Genomic DNA, 16,808 nt, shown 5'->3' with positions numbered 1-16,808 from the left:
ATCATTTTTAAAGCATAATGATGTGACGGTTTAAAAAATTAAAATATATTTAATTTTACTAACAGTTTAAAATTATTACAAGCATTTTAAAATATTTCTATACTGTTTTTTACTACAATAATAACAAAAATAAATAAATAAAAACATGTGATAGAACGAAATTTCTTTTATCACTTTAATTCAGATATATCAGCTATACTAACCATCAACTAAATCTTTTTCTCATTAATATTGTTAATTTGTTATTGTTGGTTTGTATTTTAAAAATAACAGTATCAATTATACTTCGAAAAGGGATTTAAATAAACATTCCATTAAAATATCATATATACACTTTTAGACCAAAGGAAGAGTATATTTTTAAAATGAAATAAAAAATATAGTAATATTGACATATCAAATTATTTTTAAATTTATATAATTTAACACAAAGTGAACTTATATAATATAACTCATTTTTATATTCTTTATTAAATTATTAATGAATTATTGATATTTCTTGTATAATTTGGTATAGAAATCTCCTTCAATTCTTACATTTGATTTCCTGAACTTAAATACACAATAATTGATGTGAGAAAGTAAATTTCATATACATTCATTACACACAACATTAATTTACAATATATAAATAAAATAAAACTAATTTTATTGAATTGATTTTTTAATATTGACTTAAAAATAAATTTTATTATTTTAATAATTATTGAAAATATTAATTATATGTAAGGTATGTAATATAAATGTGAAAACCTATAAAATATATAAGAGAAGTGGTTTTAAAAAAAAGTGACACCATAATATTTTAATAATATAAAATTAAAGTTATAGATAGATTTTTTATTAATAAATTTAATTTTATAAAAATCATAATCCCTGTATTTTTTTAACAATTTCCCATATATCTTCTTTCTAGATTTTTAACATTATTTTGAATATCAAAATAATATAATTATTAGCTTTAATATCCAATTAATAAAAAATAAATAAATTCACTTTTTAAATCTTTCATAGTTTTTAATTGTTTTCATCTTTTTAGAGTTTACATGTGGAATTGTAAGACAATACATGTGATTCAAAAGTATTGTAAGTGAAATTTTGTTACTTTGTGATCATGGTGATATGTTTAGATTTTTAATTAGAATTTTATCTATCTACTACGTTATCATGTGATAAATAGGGTTCTAAAATTATTTTGTGAGTCAAATAGTTGTTTAGCCAAACTAAAGGAAGTTAATTTTAATATTTTCATATTTGAATTATATGGTTTAAAATGACTGTTTGGTACTATGTGAACTGAGTTTAGAATTGGTGGATTTATTGAATTGGTTGGTTTTGGAGGAAATTAGGAATATATTGTTTGTATGTGTGAAATGAATGTGGTGCTTTTAAGGAAAAGTGCAAAGTTAGTTAATGTAGTGTGAAACATTGATTAATAATATTTACGTTGAAGTCATCCTAACTCTACTAAATTCTCATACTCATAAAGAATGAAGTTTATGAGGTGAAAGTTGTAGGAAGTTCCTATAGCGTGATATAGGATGAGGGACCCGTTTTCTAGCAAAACTATAATGAATTTATCCTGTCTTGATGAGATCAAAACCTGGTAAATTTTAGGCGTTCATGACATCTCTTTCATGATCTCATAACAAATGCATACCTTTATTGTCTTATTTAATACATATAGTCATATTTTAGTTTATGATAATATATTTGTGAATCCTTTATTACGTGATCATTGTTGTTATGAGTGCATGGTCGATAGGAGTTTTAGTAGCTTTTGCATAATGTGAGATTATAAGTATTGTAGATATTCAAGTTCATCATTAGCTCACCCTTTCTATTTTGTATTACACTTTCTATTTTGTATTGGTTGTTATATTCTTTTTTTGCTATGATTGCAAATATGACGTTAGCAGGTGAGACTGCAAGTGATAGTGAGACTAGATAGTAAGGATTTGATATGATGTTAGAAGTCAATATATAGTGGGTGTGTGTAAATAGATTTTATATATTGTGTATTTACTAGTCTTTTCTATTTGTATTAACTTATTTAAATATCAGTTTCTTTTGAAAACTTAAATAAAAGAGATTCTAATATTTCATTATTGTCTATGATGACCTTTCTTGTACAGACATATACTTAATATAACAAATGCATAGATATATATAAAATCATTATATTGTGTGATCGCTTAACAAACATCAAAATGTACAAATGAAATATTTGTTGTCTTGATTCATTATGGATTATGTTTTCTATCCACATTATTGCTTATCTAAAAAGGATAAATTTTGTAATTCAATCATAATTTAGTAGGTATGATGAATTTATTAATTTCGATGCTAATTATCTCAAAAAGTTAAGCCAAAATTGTTTTGAATTAGGTACTAGAGCAAAACCTTTTATACTAGCAATGTATATATATAGTTAGCAATTTGGCTCTCTCACAAAGTTTGGCCCTAGCCCACAAGGCAAAAAAGTGTCTCATTAAGGAAATCCATAAGCCCAAAAAACCTTGTGAATTAAGGCTATTTCATGGGTTTTCTTTTTTAAACATAAAAAAATATCAATTTATTTTTTAAATATATTGTTAAATCTTTGATTTAAGTTGATTTATCTCGACTTTCAATCCAGACCGAATTATCTCAAACTTCAGCTTGAGTTAACCTTCAGCCTTAGTTGAGCTCAATGATTTTGACCTTCGATTTGGGTTGGTTCATCTTGATCATCAATCCAATTCGTGCATATCGACATTTAGTCTAGAAAACCTATCTCGACCTTTGACTAAAGATAGGGCTAAAATTTGGTAGAGGTAGACTCGACCGGATTTCAGCTAGGACCAACTTGGCTTAACTCAATCAAATTTCAGTTGGTGCAGACTTGAACGGATTTGAACAAATTTTGACAAAATTGACTTAGTTGAATTTCGACCGAGGCCTACTCGCTCAAAATTTAATCGTGATTGATTTAGTTAAATTTGATCGAATTTCGACTGGACCAAACTAGACTAAATTTGATCAAATTTCAACCAAGATAGACTCGAACAATTTTGACAACCGTTGAATCCAGCTGAAATTTGACCAACCAAATTTGATCAGGAAGAGGTTCAATCTAATTAGATTTAACACACACATAATTAGTATTTTTTTTTAAATTCAACCTATTTTAAAACATATTTATTGTTTCTTCCTTAGTCTATTTTCTCTTTTTCCTTTTTAGTCTTTTTTTTTCCTTTTTCATCTTTTGACCAGTTCCTTAAAAATACATAAACAAGAGTTGGTAAAAGGAAACTAGTCAGAACATAACCACACTCAACTCAATAACATAATAACAAAAATCCCTTACAAAAGCTAAAAGGAACCATTGGTGATGATGTATCATGAAAGGAGAAACAAGGTATGGAAAGGGACCATGAAAATAAAGTCATTGAGAATTAAGATATCGTTGAAACTTTTTGATGGAACTGAAATGATTTATGCTTTGGAATTGCTTTAGGTGAAAAACTAATTTCATAATACAAGATTTTGCATTAAAAAAATATTTTGAACAGAGTGTAAGGAGAAATTGAATCTTGAAGTTGAAGACGTGAGTGGGATGAATTGGTTTGATGAATCGAAGAATATAAGTTGGTGTTTTCCATTATAGTTTGGAAAGCATATATATATATATAGCTGTGGGAATTTGTGTCATGTGGAGGATCAAAAGTTAAAAGGATGTCTGTTGCATTGTAGCGAGTGTAATGGAAGGTTTTCTGGTGTCTTTGTCGTGGACAAATATTCCGCGATTCTTATGTTTGATGAAATGGTTCTGATGCGTGTGTTGGGTGCTTTTGATCGATTTCAGCATATAAAAAATATTTTAATGATTACGACAAAATTATAAATACATGTCCAATCATGTAATTGCATACCCCTTTTCACTGTATAAAAGATGTAGTCTAATTTATTTGTTTAAAATACTGTTAAACCTACCTAGTTAAAAAAATAATAAAATTATTATTATTATACTTATGGAAAGTATATTTTACAAATTTATTACAGATAATATCTTAATTTAAAAGAATTATTAAATTTTAAAAATAGTCAAATAAAAAATATCAATTTTAAGAAGGATCTCTTAAATAAAAAAATTGACAAAGTAATCATTTTAATTTAAAAAATCACAATAATTTTTCATTTTTAGAATTGTTTACAATTGGTAAATTTGTCGATACAATAGAAATAGAGATCGTCATTATTTTATAGGATAAATTATGTATTATGTACTGAGTAACTATGTTAAGGTCTATTAAATTTCAATTTAAGTAATCTTTTAATATCTTCTAATATCTAACTATCTCCAGTATTTGTTATGGTTATTAATTTTTTTCTAGGACTACTCAACTCCTTAATTAAAAATAAATAAATTATATTTACTTATAATTTATGTACCTTTGGTGACATCTAAAAGGCAAACATGCATGTTGAGATAACTACACTTTCTGTGGCATATTAACACCCTTTTTTACTTTCTTAATTATATGTACCTTCTTTTCCCTGCTAAATCTTCTCATTTTCACCACTAATGTTTTTTTCTCATCACGCCTTTCTCATACTCTCTAGATTCAATGAGGCAATTTTCAATCAGTGTAGAAACATGTGAGAGAGATTAGACACACCTGTAGTAATACAATATGCAAATGAAGGTTTTGGAAATAGGTTAAGAATAATAAATACTACATTTTTGTATCGATTTTAAGTTTGTCGAGACATCACGATAAATTTATCTATTTTGAAGCATAAAATTATATATGATTTTGTTTTTAGAAAAATACATCAGAAGAAGATGGAAAGAGAAAAAAATATTTAAATGATTTTGAGTCTTGATTTTTAAACGATAAAAAATTATTAAATGTGATAAAAATATTTTTTTTTAATATAATATGTTTTTTTCTATAAAAATAATGTAATTTTAATATGAATTTACATGTTTTTCTATTTTTTTATCTTTATAAAATCTTCATATAATCGTAACAATACGTAACATAAACTTATTTAAAAATAAAAATTTATTTTACTAAAAATATCTTAACCTTCTAATTTATCATATTTAAAATATAATTTTTATTGATTAATTTACATATTTAAAAAGACATTCCTGATCTTCTGTCACATATCGATATGTAAAAAAGAAGTATATTAAAACTTTTATTCTTTAAGATTAAGTCATCAAAAGAGGAAAACTTGAATAGGTGTGATACCAATTCTAGATACCAAACTACAAATATATTTTTTCAAAGCCTTAAAGGCCAAAAGATTTAGACTAATATTATATTTTTTTACCAATATGAATCAAAGTGATTTTTCAAAGCGAAATTCCGATAGTTAATATGGTTGAAATCTATATAGTGTTAATTAATGAGAGCGAGGTATAAAAAGTAAAATGCACGGTGTCTTAAGGTGCCGTGATTGTGTTTCTTTCTATTATATAAAACTTTGGTTGCAACAGTATAAATACACAATATATAATAGTTTGTGTTTTTTAATTTTCTTAAAGAAATTAACTGATTTAATTTTATGTGGAATATAAATAAGAATCAAACAAATAACACAATTTCTATAATACCATTTAGACTTCCTTAATAAATCATCAACAACTTGATTTGTGTCTTCAAATGAATTTACGTGTTTTATTTGTTTGAACCTATTTATGGATTTTTTTTTTCTTTGTGATTTTGATGGATCGACATGTTTTACCAATCTACAAGTAATTTTCTATTTAAGCCTATAACCTATTTATTTATGTTTTTAAAAAGACTTAAATTTTTCCTTTGTGTAATCAGGAGTACAATTTTTTTCGTGGAAATAAGTTTTTGAGATTAAAAAGGGTTTAATACTTTAACCGGGGTATATATTTAAAATACAAGAAGGAGTTGTATTGCTCTTTTTTCCCGAAAAATGATACAATTTTTATTTTTTAAATTCTATTCAACAAAAAATCATCTTATTTAGGAAAATTTAACACATGAAAGTTTTCCTTATGTTTGTATTTGGAAAATGAAAAACAACACAATAGAAACAAGTTTATGTTATGTTGATTTTAATTAGTGAAAACGTATTTTTGTCGAAAGTATTTTAACCATGTACCGAAAGTATATTTTTGTCTGTTCATTTCTCGCCAAGACTTTAAGACAAACTTGGGGTGTTAATAGCAGGGTCCAAGAGTTAGTTCTCAGCTCGGTATTTTTTTACTCAACTACAAAAACAGACAAAAATAAACTTAGTACCAACTTGGGAATTTTTTGTGTGTATGATTCACTTTGATTAATATAATCACTTTATTCCGATGAGATTTTTTTTTTCACATATGGGTAAGTAAAACAACAAAGAAAAATTACAAATTCAGATGATAAATACTCATACCAACTAAAGCAAACTGAAACAAAAGATATATTGGACACAAATCCAAAGTTTTCAAAGCATAATATATATATATATATATATATATATATATATATATATATATATATATATATATATGTGTGTGTGTGTGTGTGTGATTTTCTTTTGTTGTTGAAGGATTCGAATCTATTTCCATTTTAGTTTTCACTCTTAAAACTTTACTTTAGATGATTTTTAAAAGTTTGCGCTTTTAATTATTTTGTGAAAATTCTTGAACTATTTTTATTGTTACTCACTAGGGTAAAAATAGCTTATGACGTCATCATGTTAATATTTGAAGTAACTTTTTTTAATGTAAATATTTTGTTTAAATTAACATCTGATTCATTCATAATAAATGTCAATTTACCTTTTAAAATTTATGAAATAATGTTAACATTTTTATCTTTCTCTTTTATGTTTACACGAAACTTCCTATCAAAGTGCAACGACAATGTCAAACTTGTATGGGCAAGTTTTTCAATCTCTTTTCTTTCATTTTGCCATTGTAATGCTCGTTTTGACTGAATCTTCATTCTTCTCGATTGCATTTTGCATGTAGGTTGGTGTTTTCATTTCTTAGCATTGTTGTGTATTTAAAGTTGTTTTTTAAGTTAATCTTAAATATGTAAATTTCAAATGGTCATAATTTTTGTTATGGATCTTGGATAGAAACGTTTCAAAAATGAAAGATGTTGAAAATGGGGTGACGAGTCTACTAGTGGAAACCCAATAGGGATTGGAGTTCTAAAATTTTAAAAATCCATCCTTTAAAGCATTTTTTTTCTTGGTATTTTTCATTCTTTTTCTATACTTTACACTTTTATTTTAAATATCTATACTGGTTTTAAAATTCTGAATTTTTGTTGTGTATTCCTGTATTATTTATTGATTTTTCATAGTTTTAATGAAAAAAATATTACTAAAAAATAAAATAAAAACTATAAATTGATGTTTATTCTTACAATATACGTCTTTGTTATAAATGTAATGTACATTAATTAACGTTAGTCTAGAAACAAAAAAAAATGTTCAACAAACATTAAAATTATTAGTAACTTTTACTCTTCTTTACCAAGTAGCACTAGCTGCATTGACAAGCCAGTAGCTTAATAAATATTTATTCTTAAACCTAAACTTTAAAAATCTGGGGTTATACTTTCTATATGTTTTATTTATAATCCTCCATCTATTTATCCATGGTTAGTGTAAATTATAGCTCAAAAATTGAATTTTTCGTCACATTATATTAATAATTAAGTTTAATTTTTATACAAGTATAATTTTTTTTTCTCTCACTGATTTCTTTAATCTCTTTTTGACAAAAAGATATTCCATAATATTTTTCTATCACTATATATACAAAGTAAAGCACTCTCTGAACCCTACTCACATCACACGTTCTAGTTTGTAACCATGATGCAATAATGCAATAATCTATGTCCCTAATAGCAAGAGAATGTCTCATTTCCAATTACCTAGGTTTCAGTTATCGTTGTTGTTGGAACTTGAAAGACATCACAGATTCCATGCAATCTGCACTTGGAAATTCGACATGCACTCAACTAGGTTACACAAGTGTACAACACGCGTAAGCACCTAACACAACCACTAACGGTTATTTTATGTGTGTAGTGTAGTTGCTCACTGTACACGGTCTTTTTTATCTGTACAAACACTTTGGTTTTGAAATTACGAGAGTGACCCTCACGATTTAACGTTGTTCACGCTCGATATAAGCAATAAATAAATACACCCAAGTGTACAGAGTCACAGACTCATGAACCAATAGACAAATATCTCTACAAACGCTTCTTTCTCTCTTTCTTCTTTCTTTCTATCCCTACTTCGCCTCTGTTTCATTTGGCCCCTTGTTTCTCACAAGCCACTCTCTTTATACTTGCAACTCCGTCAGACCCAATCCCCATTTTGCTCTATCAATCCCTCTCAATGTTTCATCATATGGGTATTGCTTATTTCTTCTTTTCATTCATCTTCTTAAGATCATTCTGCCTTCTTTTTATGCCCTTTTGAAATTTACGTTTTTTTTTTCTTCTTCTGTTTTTTACTGTTTGAATCTGCTTGCTTTCCGATAAATAATGATACCAGCTCTCTGGGTATTGCTTATTCTAGAGTTCTGAGGATTAAGAAAGATTTCATTCCTTGACTCATGCTGCCTGTTTCAATCTTTTTATCTTCATTTTTTTGTTCGTACGGTTTTTTCATCATTTCTTTCTATTTTTATTGTTGTTTTTATTCTATTTGTTGAATTTGTGTTAGGATTAGAAATGTGTTTCTTTTCGGGTGCTTTTAGATTTATGGGTTTCGAGAGTCTGAGGTGACTGTGGATTTCGATTGTTATCAGTTCTCTCCAATTGCAAGCTTACTGCTTTCATGCTTTATTATGAATCTTGTGAAGTTTCTTTGGGTTTAGATTAGAAGCTTATTCTGTTAATTATCTCGCAATTGATTTACAATTTCACTGAACTGTCAATTTCTCTTAGTTTTCCTATATGCCCTAATCTATTTCTTTTTTGAGTTTCGGGAAGATGCATCTCTCTTACCTAGTTTTCATCTTTTTAAAGAGTAGTTTTTTCCACACTGCTAAAAAATTGAAGTGTTCAGTAATTTTGTGGCCTCACTGAAAAATCAAACCCCAAAAGTACTGATACTGGTTTAATCCAGGGGAATAAAAGTGTGCCAAGTGCAAGAACAATTGGGCAGGAAAAAGTCTTTTTCTTTCTATATAAAATAAAATGGAGGACTATATTTCTTTTTATGTTTCTTTTGCCCTGTAACAGATCATAGCCATGGTACTATATCAGATCAGATTTTTGTTTTGTAATGCAGCAGAGGTGGCTCTTAAGCCTGTGTTTGTGCAAGCCCTTTTTAAGTCATGGGTTTACCTCTTTATCTGTTCCAATGAAGCCACTTCCATGTGTGCCGTTGTGTGTTTTTCTTGCAGGTATCGTCCTTGTTTGCATGAGCAGGTGTATTTAAGAGCATGGGTAGAGGTAGAGGAAAGGGTAAAAAACTAGCTGTTATCAATCACGAGGATCCTGCAAGTGGGGAGGATGAAAAAATTCCCATGCAGAAGAGAAGAGGGAGGCCACAGAAACCACTAAAGGATGATTTTGATGAAGAAGAAGTAGAGAAGATAGAAGATGACAGTGACAACAATGTGAAGAATGGAATCTCTAACAAAGAGATGAAAAGTCCGACGGCAACTGAAAATGGAAGGAAAAGGAAGAAAAGCTCACAGGTAAAAGAGAAACTGGAGTCAGTTGAGGAAGAAAATGGCATTGGCAATGGATCAAACAGCACTGCTGAGTTGACAAAGTCCAATGGTTTTAGGCATAATGGAAGCAGACGCAAAAACACACCTCGCAGAGCTGCTGAAGCAGGTGTGCAATGCAAGTAACCATAATCAAAGTTGTGCAGTAGCTTTCTTCCTTTTCATATTACCAGTTACAATGATCAGATAGGAAGTGAGACTCAGTAGTATCATTTATTTTATTTACTTGTTTTCTTTCTTTGCTCTCATTTTTAGTTTCCTTTTTCCTGGGTGAGTCTGATTTTGAGGGTTCCATTCGCTGATACCCTATCATTAATTCCTTCTTTTCTTTATTTCAATCATGAATTTGAGAGTTTACAATGCTACCTATTGCTTATAATGCTATAACACTTCCAATTCAAACCTTTTCTACTTTCATTTTCTATACTCTCTCTTCCACACATGGTGAAAAATGAAATCATTCCATTTGCTTCTAATTATAAGCCTGCTGGTGAATTGCTGAGAACTACTCAAGTGGTTTACCTTATTTTTCTGTATTATTCTCACATGTCTTGAAACCTTTTTGACTTTTTAGTACTTATCATTTTGTTTGAATGAACCTTGAATTAGCACTCTGTTTGTAGTTTCATTAAGCATATGTTGTTAGTATTAACAAAAGAAATTAGGTGCATCATATGCTGAAACTGTTTTACTTGTGTGGTAATTCTATAACAATGGTTCGAAGAGAGAGACTTTTATAAAGTTGTGCTGTTTAGTTCAATTTTTGGATATGAAATGATAAGAGCAAATTTTTTCCTCAACCAATTTTTGTTCTTGTGTGATGTTTGAACATTGTATGGGAAGGGATTTAAAACAGAGTGTAACATGTATATGGCTATATTATACTTTCAGTGTAACTCTAAACCTATCATATTATGGTAGTGTAATTTTAAAAATAAAATAAAAGTAGAACATACATAAAATTTAAAATTAAACTAAAATTTTATTTTTTTAAAAGCGTGAAAAAATATATATTAGAATTAGTTGATTCCATCGTAATTTTGTTTCTAGAATGCAACATTCGATTTCGAATCTATATAAGATTTCTGTTGGCTTATAAAAGTCATGAAGAATATGGGTTCCATCTTTTCAAATAGTCATGTATGTTTTTTTTATATGCTAATTATATTCAAAAAGCCTTTTTATCTTTTATTGGGCCAACCAAAGTGAATGAATTTAGTGTGCAATATTTTGTTTGTTTTTTTTTATACGAGAAAAATGTTTATATATAATTAAATATATTATTTTCACAGAATAGATAAACCTTCTTTTTAAATGAAAAAGGAATTGGAATTCATCCTTTAACATATGGCAGCAGCAGAATTTATTTAAAGTTGAATATTTATTCTTTGGCAAAGATGAACATCATTGGAAATGTGGATCGGCTACTTAAAATCAAACTACATAATTCAAAGTTGTAAAAATTTATAAAAGAAATTCAGAATTCAAAAATTGAAAATAAAAAGACTGAAAATATCATATATTTTTTGTACACATTTTAAGGCGACATAAATGCTCGGGTCAACCCACTTCTAAATTAATGGGTTTCACAGGTTCATTCACTTTCATAGTAGATGAGAAGGATTAAACTGACAATAATATTTTAACTTAAATTAATAAAACTAATAAATTAAGTTTCAATAATTAATTGTAATAGAAAAATTTAATATTTAATGAATCCCACTAATTTATTTTGTCACTCTTGTTATCGTGTTTATAATTTGATAATTTTAACCTTGAATTTGGTAGTCATAATGATAGACGTGATTTATGCTTATTCAGAATTTTTTTAGCAATATATTAACTTACATGTTTATTACATTTAAAGTGCTTATCCATATTTATAATGTATTTTTTAAATTTAAAAATTATTGATGTTTTATAAGTTTACGTCATATTAATTAATATCTTTTTTCACGTATATTTCATTCTATGTAGCTGTTCTTTAATAACTATAATCTAATAAAATAACCCAACAATCACATTTCTATCTTTTATATATATATATATATATATATATATTCATTAAAAGTATAGCATCATTATAACTAGAAATTTACAAATATTTTAAAAATTAAATACCACTAAGACTAGTTAAGTAAAATTATTGTTTTTTATAAGTGTGAACAATATAATTAAATGTGATAATTATATTGTTTCAATCTGTTTATAAAATTATTGAAAGTTACCTATAGATTAATAACAAAATCATAACAAAATCAGTTTACAACATATAAATGAATGAGTGTAAATTTCACTTTACATTTTTTGAGATTAACTTAGACTTAAATTTTTTTTAAACATGATATCATAATAATGCATTAAAACTTATCCTTAACAAATTTCTTTTTTATTTAATATATGGTATCATTTTTATTAGAATATTAGTCAATTTTATAAAATAAGTTATACTCAAAAACTACTTCTTAATAAAAAAAAATCATAAAAAATAAAAAGAAAAAGTTTTATTAAAACATACCCTGTTAAAAAAACACATGAAATTAGGAAAAAAAGATAAGTTTCTAGAAAAATTATTAATCGAGCATAAAAATCCTCGAAACATATTCTTGTTGACTTGGCTTGGAAGATCTCTTTGTCTCAACAACTCTAAAAGGTTAACTTTGTTATCAATAAAGCCTTTTTTTATTATTATTATTATTATTTTTTTTGTCTTTGTCTACCTCACATTTTACATTTGCACTGTGGTTGCATCCATATTTTAATATAGCTGACTGTTTTGAAGACATTAAATTCTTTCATACATCATAACTAAGAATCATACAGCTATATAATATCTCTTTTCCTAAAAAGAAATATATTTATTGTTAGTCTTAACTTAATAGGTTTTATAGGACTTATAGTATACTAGAAGTAACTAGTAGATAAATTTTCTTAAGCTAATTTATTAATTTATAAGTGTTTATAGTAAATTTATTTATTTAAGTAACTGATACATATAAAAGAATAACATATAAATAATAATACCAATGTTTTATATAAGTTTTAACTTTTTATTTATTGATAAACATATTTAAAAGTATTTATAATTTAATTAGTTTTAAGTTTTGTTGCAGTTTTTATCATAGCGGATTTACTTGTATTATTATATATTTATTGAATTCTTCTATTCATTTTACATACATCTTAAAACACTTTCAATAAAACTTAAAGTTAAATAAATTTTTTATTAGTTAATGAAAATTTTAAAAAATATATTATAATAAAAAAATCACCATTATCAGTATATTAAAGACCAATAATAAATATTATCAATAATATAATAGTTAAAATAAATTGAAAAAAATTAAATAGAACTATTAAATAATTCCAAACTGCACTGAATCTCTCAGTGTAGATTAAATTAGTAGTATTGACCGGTACAGTTTTGAGTATGAATGGCTGAGTTTCATTCTAACTTACTTAAATCTATATTTAGCTATAACTTTATGTTTTTCTTCTCTACAAAATGGAACATTACACATTATAACTTCAGTAAGCAAACATGGCATCCAACCACTTTATTCTCCTTATCTTCTTTGCTCTTCCTCTCACATTACCATCAACTACTTTCGCTCTTCGTTCAACTGTTATCGATATTTCTTCACTCAACCGAAGTAGTTTTCCAACAGGTTTCGTTTTTGGAACAGCATCAGCATCGTACCAAGTATATATATACATATTCAGATTTCATTTTGGTATTACATTGAAATTTGTTCTAATGACAAACCTTGAGATTTCAACTTAAACAGGACATTATTTGTTATATATGTTCATGATATGTTCGTATAAGAAGAAGCTAACCTTTGAGATTCGAACCTAAACTCATGTGATTTTGTTACGTTCATGTTATAGTATGAAGGTGCGGCAAAAGAAGATGGAAGAGGACCAAGTATATGGGATGCATTCACCCACGAATATCCAGGTTTTTTTTTCTTCTCTGTTTCAATCTCTAATGTGATATAATTTAGAGTACTTTTATAATATATATATATATATATATATATATATATATATATATATATATATATATATTATAATAGTTGTGTATTATTCTTTAACTATAATAATTTTACTACCTCTATACAACATTTTTAATTCGCTTTTGTATTTGTAAAAAACACGTCTTAGTAGTTTGAATATAAATGTGTAATACTTGCAGAAAAAATAAGAGATAGAAGTAATGGAGATGTGGCAGTTGACCAATATCATCGCTACAAGGTACAACCTAGATTCTTGATGATCGGAACATCGGATTAATGAAAAAACCAATTATCTTTCTTCATCAAAACAATTAGTCACATGTTTCGGATGTTGTTTTTCATTTATACAACAGGAAGATATTGAGATAATGAAGAATATGAATCTGGATGCATACAGATTCTCCATCTCTTGGTCTAGAATCCTACCAAGTGAGATCAAAGTTGATGAAATATTATTGTTTTCGTAATTATTGTATTTACATCTTTCACGTTAATGATTTCGTTCATTTTTAAATCATAAATAGAAGGAAAGCTGAGTGGAGGTATAAACCAAGAAGGAATCGATTATTACAACAGGTTTATCGATAATTTGCTAGCCGAAGGTCAACATTCATTCTTTACTCTCTTGTTTTTTTTTTCTTAATTAAAAAGTTTACATTTTATAATAGATTTTTAAGTAAGTAAAAATATTAATGTTGCAGGTATAGAACCATACGTGACACTTTTTCACTGGGATCTTCCCCAATCTTTGGAAGAAGAATATGGAGGCTTCTTAAGTCGTCGCATTGTGTAAGTTATAACAACATTATAAAATAAAATTTACATCCATTGTAAATTTAATTATAATATATGTTTGAGTGATTTTCAGAGATGATTTTGAAGACTACGTAGAAGTGTGTTTCAAAGAATTTGGAGATAGGGTGAAATATTGGATTACTTTAAACGAGCCATGGACTTTTAGTAGAGGTGGTTATGCCATTGGAGGCTCTGCACCAGGTCGATGTTCTGAATGGCTAAATCCAAACTGCACCAGTGGTGATTCAGGAACAGAACCTTATTTAGTTTCACATAATCAGCTACTTGCTCATGCAGCAGCTGTCAAACTTTACAAGAACAAATATCAGGTTTTTTTACTGCTACTCTTCACCAAAACTTTATATTAGGTTAAAGTATTTTTGTATAACATAACCCTTCTTCTTAACATTTGAAACACTCTACTCAGAAATTACAGAGGGGCTTGATAGGCATTACAATAGTGTCTCATTGGTTCAAGCCAATTTCAAATAAAAAATCAGATAAAGAAGCTGCTCAACGAGCTATTGACTTCATGTATGGATGGTAAGTCTTTTACTCTACCTTCAAATATCATCACCCTTCAAAGAACTTTTATTAGTAATCTAAAATTTGATATTTTTATTTGTAATTACAGGTACATGGAACCATTGACATCAGGAAAGTATCCAGAAAACATGCGTAACTTAGTTGGTAAAAGATTACCAGAATTCACTAAAGAAGAAGCAAAACTTCTTGTTGGTTCATTTGATTTTCTTGGATTAAACTATTACACCACTTTCTATGTTTCCGATGCACCCAAAACCAAACCTAATTATGAGACAGATTCCAATGCCAGACTTTCATGTAAGAACAACTATATTTATCACTTATTTAAATAATATATGTTATAATTTCATAATATCACATTTTGTATTTTCTTTTGTGTGCCAGCATTTCGCAATGGCGTTCCAATTGGTCCATCGGTATGTATACAATCATGTCAAATTCTATGTTCATATTATTATTATTATATTTGATTTTTATGACTTCATAATTATATTTGCAGAGTGGTTCTGGTTGGTTATATGTTTATCCCAAAGGAATTAGGGAGTTGTTGCTCTATACAAAAGAAAAGTACAACGATCCTTTGATTTACATAACTGAAAATGGTAATCAAATCAAAAGATCATTTTAATATCTTTGAAATGTCTCGTATAGTATTTAGACAAAATTAATTAATATATTTGTATTGATTCTTTGTTCTAACATTTTTAATGGTTATTGGTTTTAATTTGTAGGTGTAAGTGAATTAAACAATCCAGAACTATCGTTACAGGAAGCCCTTCAAGATATATACAGAATTGACAGTTACTATCGTCATCTCTATTACGTAAATTCAGCAATTAGGTAATGAATAATTTCTCTATTTTTTAAAAATGATTTTGTTTGTAAATTAATTAATTAATTATGTTGTCTTTTAAAAGGGATGACGTAAAGGTAAAAGCGTATTTTGCATGGTCATTATTGGACAACTTTGAATGGGGTGACGGTTATACGGTGCGTTTCGGAATACACTACGTGGATTATAAAAATGGCTTGAAGCGATATCAAAAGCTATCTGCTAAATGGTTCAAGAACTTTCTTCGTAGGTCTTAGACTATAGAGAATCTCTAAGACACTGTCATTAGACTTTAGAAACACCGATGCAAACTCGTGTAATAATTTTAACTATAAATTATTATATGATTGCTTCTTAGAAATAAAAATTTCTTTTTTAATAATTCTTTCTCTATCAGATTTCATAGTTTTTCTAAATATTCATTTGCGTTCTATAACCTTTAATTATGCACCACTTTGAAAAAAATATGATATTAATTTAATCAATAATAGATGTAAGAATTGTGTGGTAAGGAAAGATATTGTAACATCCCAAATTCTCATACTTGATATTACATAAATAATATGAAAACTGTAACATTTCTACAGTCATTCATTTGAAAATATAAAATATCTCACATTAATTACATAAATTTAAACTCAGATTTCAACTTAAAGATAACCCGAGTTTTTCTTTACTATCCTTCCTCCTCCGTCTTCACTTGTACTGGATTAGACGACGCTCCTTCATCTGCTCCCGTATAACAAATACGTTATACGATCATCGCAAAAATATGATTTTTCCGGTACATGCACAAATAAATAAGGGTGAGCTACCATGCAACCAATTATTAAAATGAGGCATGATACTACTACTACGCCTAACTCATATTTATGAAAATGATTTTTTTGCTAGACTC

At 27.3% G+C, this 16,808-nt stretch overlaps 2 protein-coding genes across 3 annotated transcripts; both read left to right on the top strand.

Annotated features, from left to right (window-relative positions):
- Positions 1-8,244: 8,244 nt before the first annotated feature.
- On the top strand, positions 8,245-10,083 carry LOC124843352 (rho GTPase-activating gacO-like protein). The gene is made up of 2 exons (XM_047320086.2): positions 8,245-8,389; positions 9,389-10,083. The coding sequence occupies exon 2, from the start codon at positions 9,428-9,430 to the stop codon at positions 9,842-9,844; it is 417 nt and encodes a 138-aa protein (XP_047176042.1). The 5' UTR covers positions 8,245-8,389; positions 9,389-9,427; the 3' UTR covers positions 9,845-10,083.
- Positions 10,084-13,093: 3,010 nt separating this feature from the next.
- On the top strand, positions 13,094-16,167 carry LOC148196821 (beta-glucosidase 12-like). 2 transcript variants are annotated; one of them, XM_088092818.1, is made up of 14 exons: positions 13,094-13,114; positions 13,341-13,421; positions 13,610-13,679; positions 13,917-13,975; positions 14,091-14,166; positions 14,262-14,339; positions 14,439-14,526; positions 14,606-14,861; positions 14,960-15,075; positions 15,167-15,375; positions 15,463-15,494; positions 15,578-15,680; positions 15,810-15,918; positions 15,996-16,167. In XM_088092818.1, exons 5-14 carry the CDS (start codon positions 14,106-14,108, stop codon positions 16,165-16,167), a joined length of 1,224 nt encoding a protein of 407 aa, XP_087948944.1. In that variant the 5' UTR covers positions 13,094-13,114; positions 13,341-13,421; positions 13,610-13,679; positions 13,917-13,975; positions 14,091-14,105. The 2 variants fall into 2 exon arrangements, with proteins under 2 accessions (XP_087948944.1, XP_087948943.1); XM_088092817.1 differs by lacking the exon at positions 13,094-13,114 and having other exon boundaries at positions 13,260-13,421.
- The last annotated feature ends 641 nt before the right edge of the window (positions 16,168-16,808 follow it).

This window comes from Vigna umbellata, chromosome 6 (genome assembly GCF_029865625.1).
Source record: "Vigna umbellata cultivar VRB3 chromosome 6, Vumbellata_1.0, whole genome shotgun sequence".
Lineage (NCBI taxonomy): Eukaryota > Viridiplantae > Streptophyta > Magnoliopsida > Fabales > Fabaceae > Vigna > Vigna umbellata.
The sequence above is the reverse complement of the archived record's forward strand: the minus strand, read 5'-3'. Positions and strand labels throughout refer to the sequence as shown.

Excerpts from the sequence above, each read along its gene's own strand:
- LOC124843352 (XM_047320086.2), top strand. The coding sequence starts at position 9,428 with ATGGGTAGAGGTAGAGGAAAGGGTAAAAAACTAGCTGTTATCAATCAC.
- LOC148196821 (XM_088092817.1), top strand. The coding sequence starts at position 13,260 with ATGGCATCCAACCACTTTATTCTCCTTATCTTCTTTGCTCTTCCTCTC. Across the intron at positions 13,680-13,916 it reads ATTCACCCACGAATATCCAG|AAAAAATAAGAGATAGAAGT; the intron begins GTTTTTTTTTCT and ends TAATACTTGCAG. Across the intron at positions 15,495-15,577 it reads GCGTTCCAATTGGTCCATCG|AGTGGTTCTGGTTGGTTATA; the intron begins GTATGTATACAA and ends TTATATTTGCAG.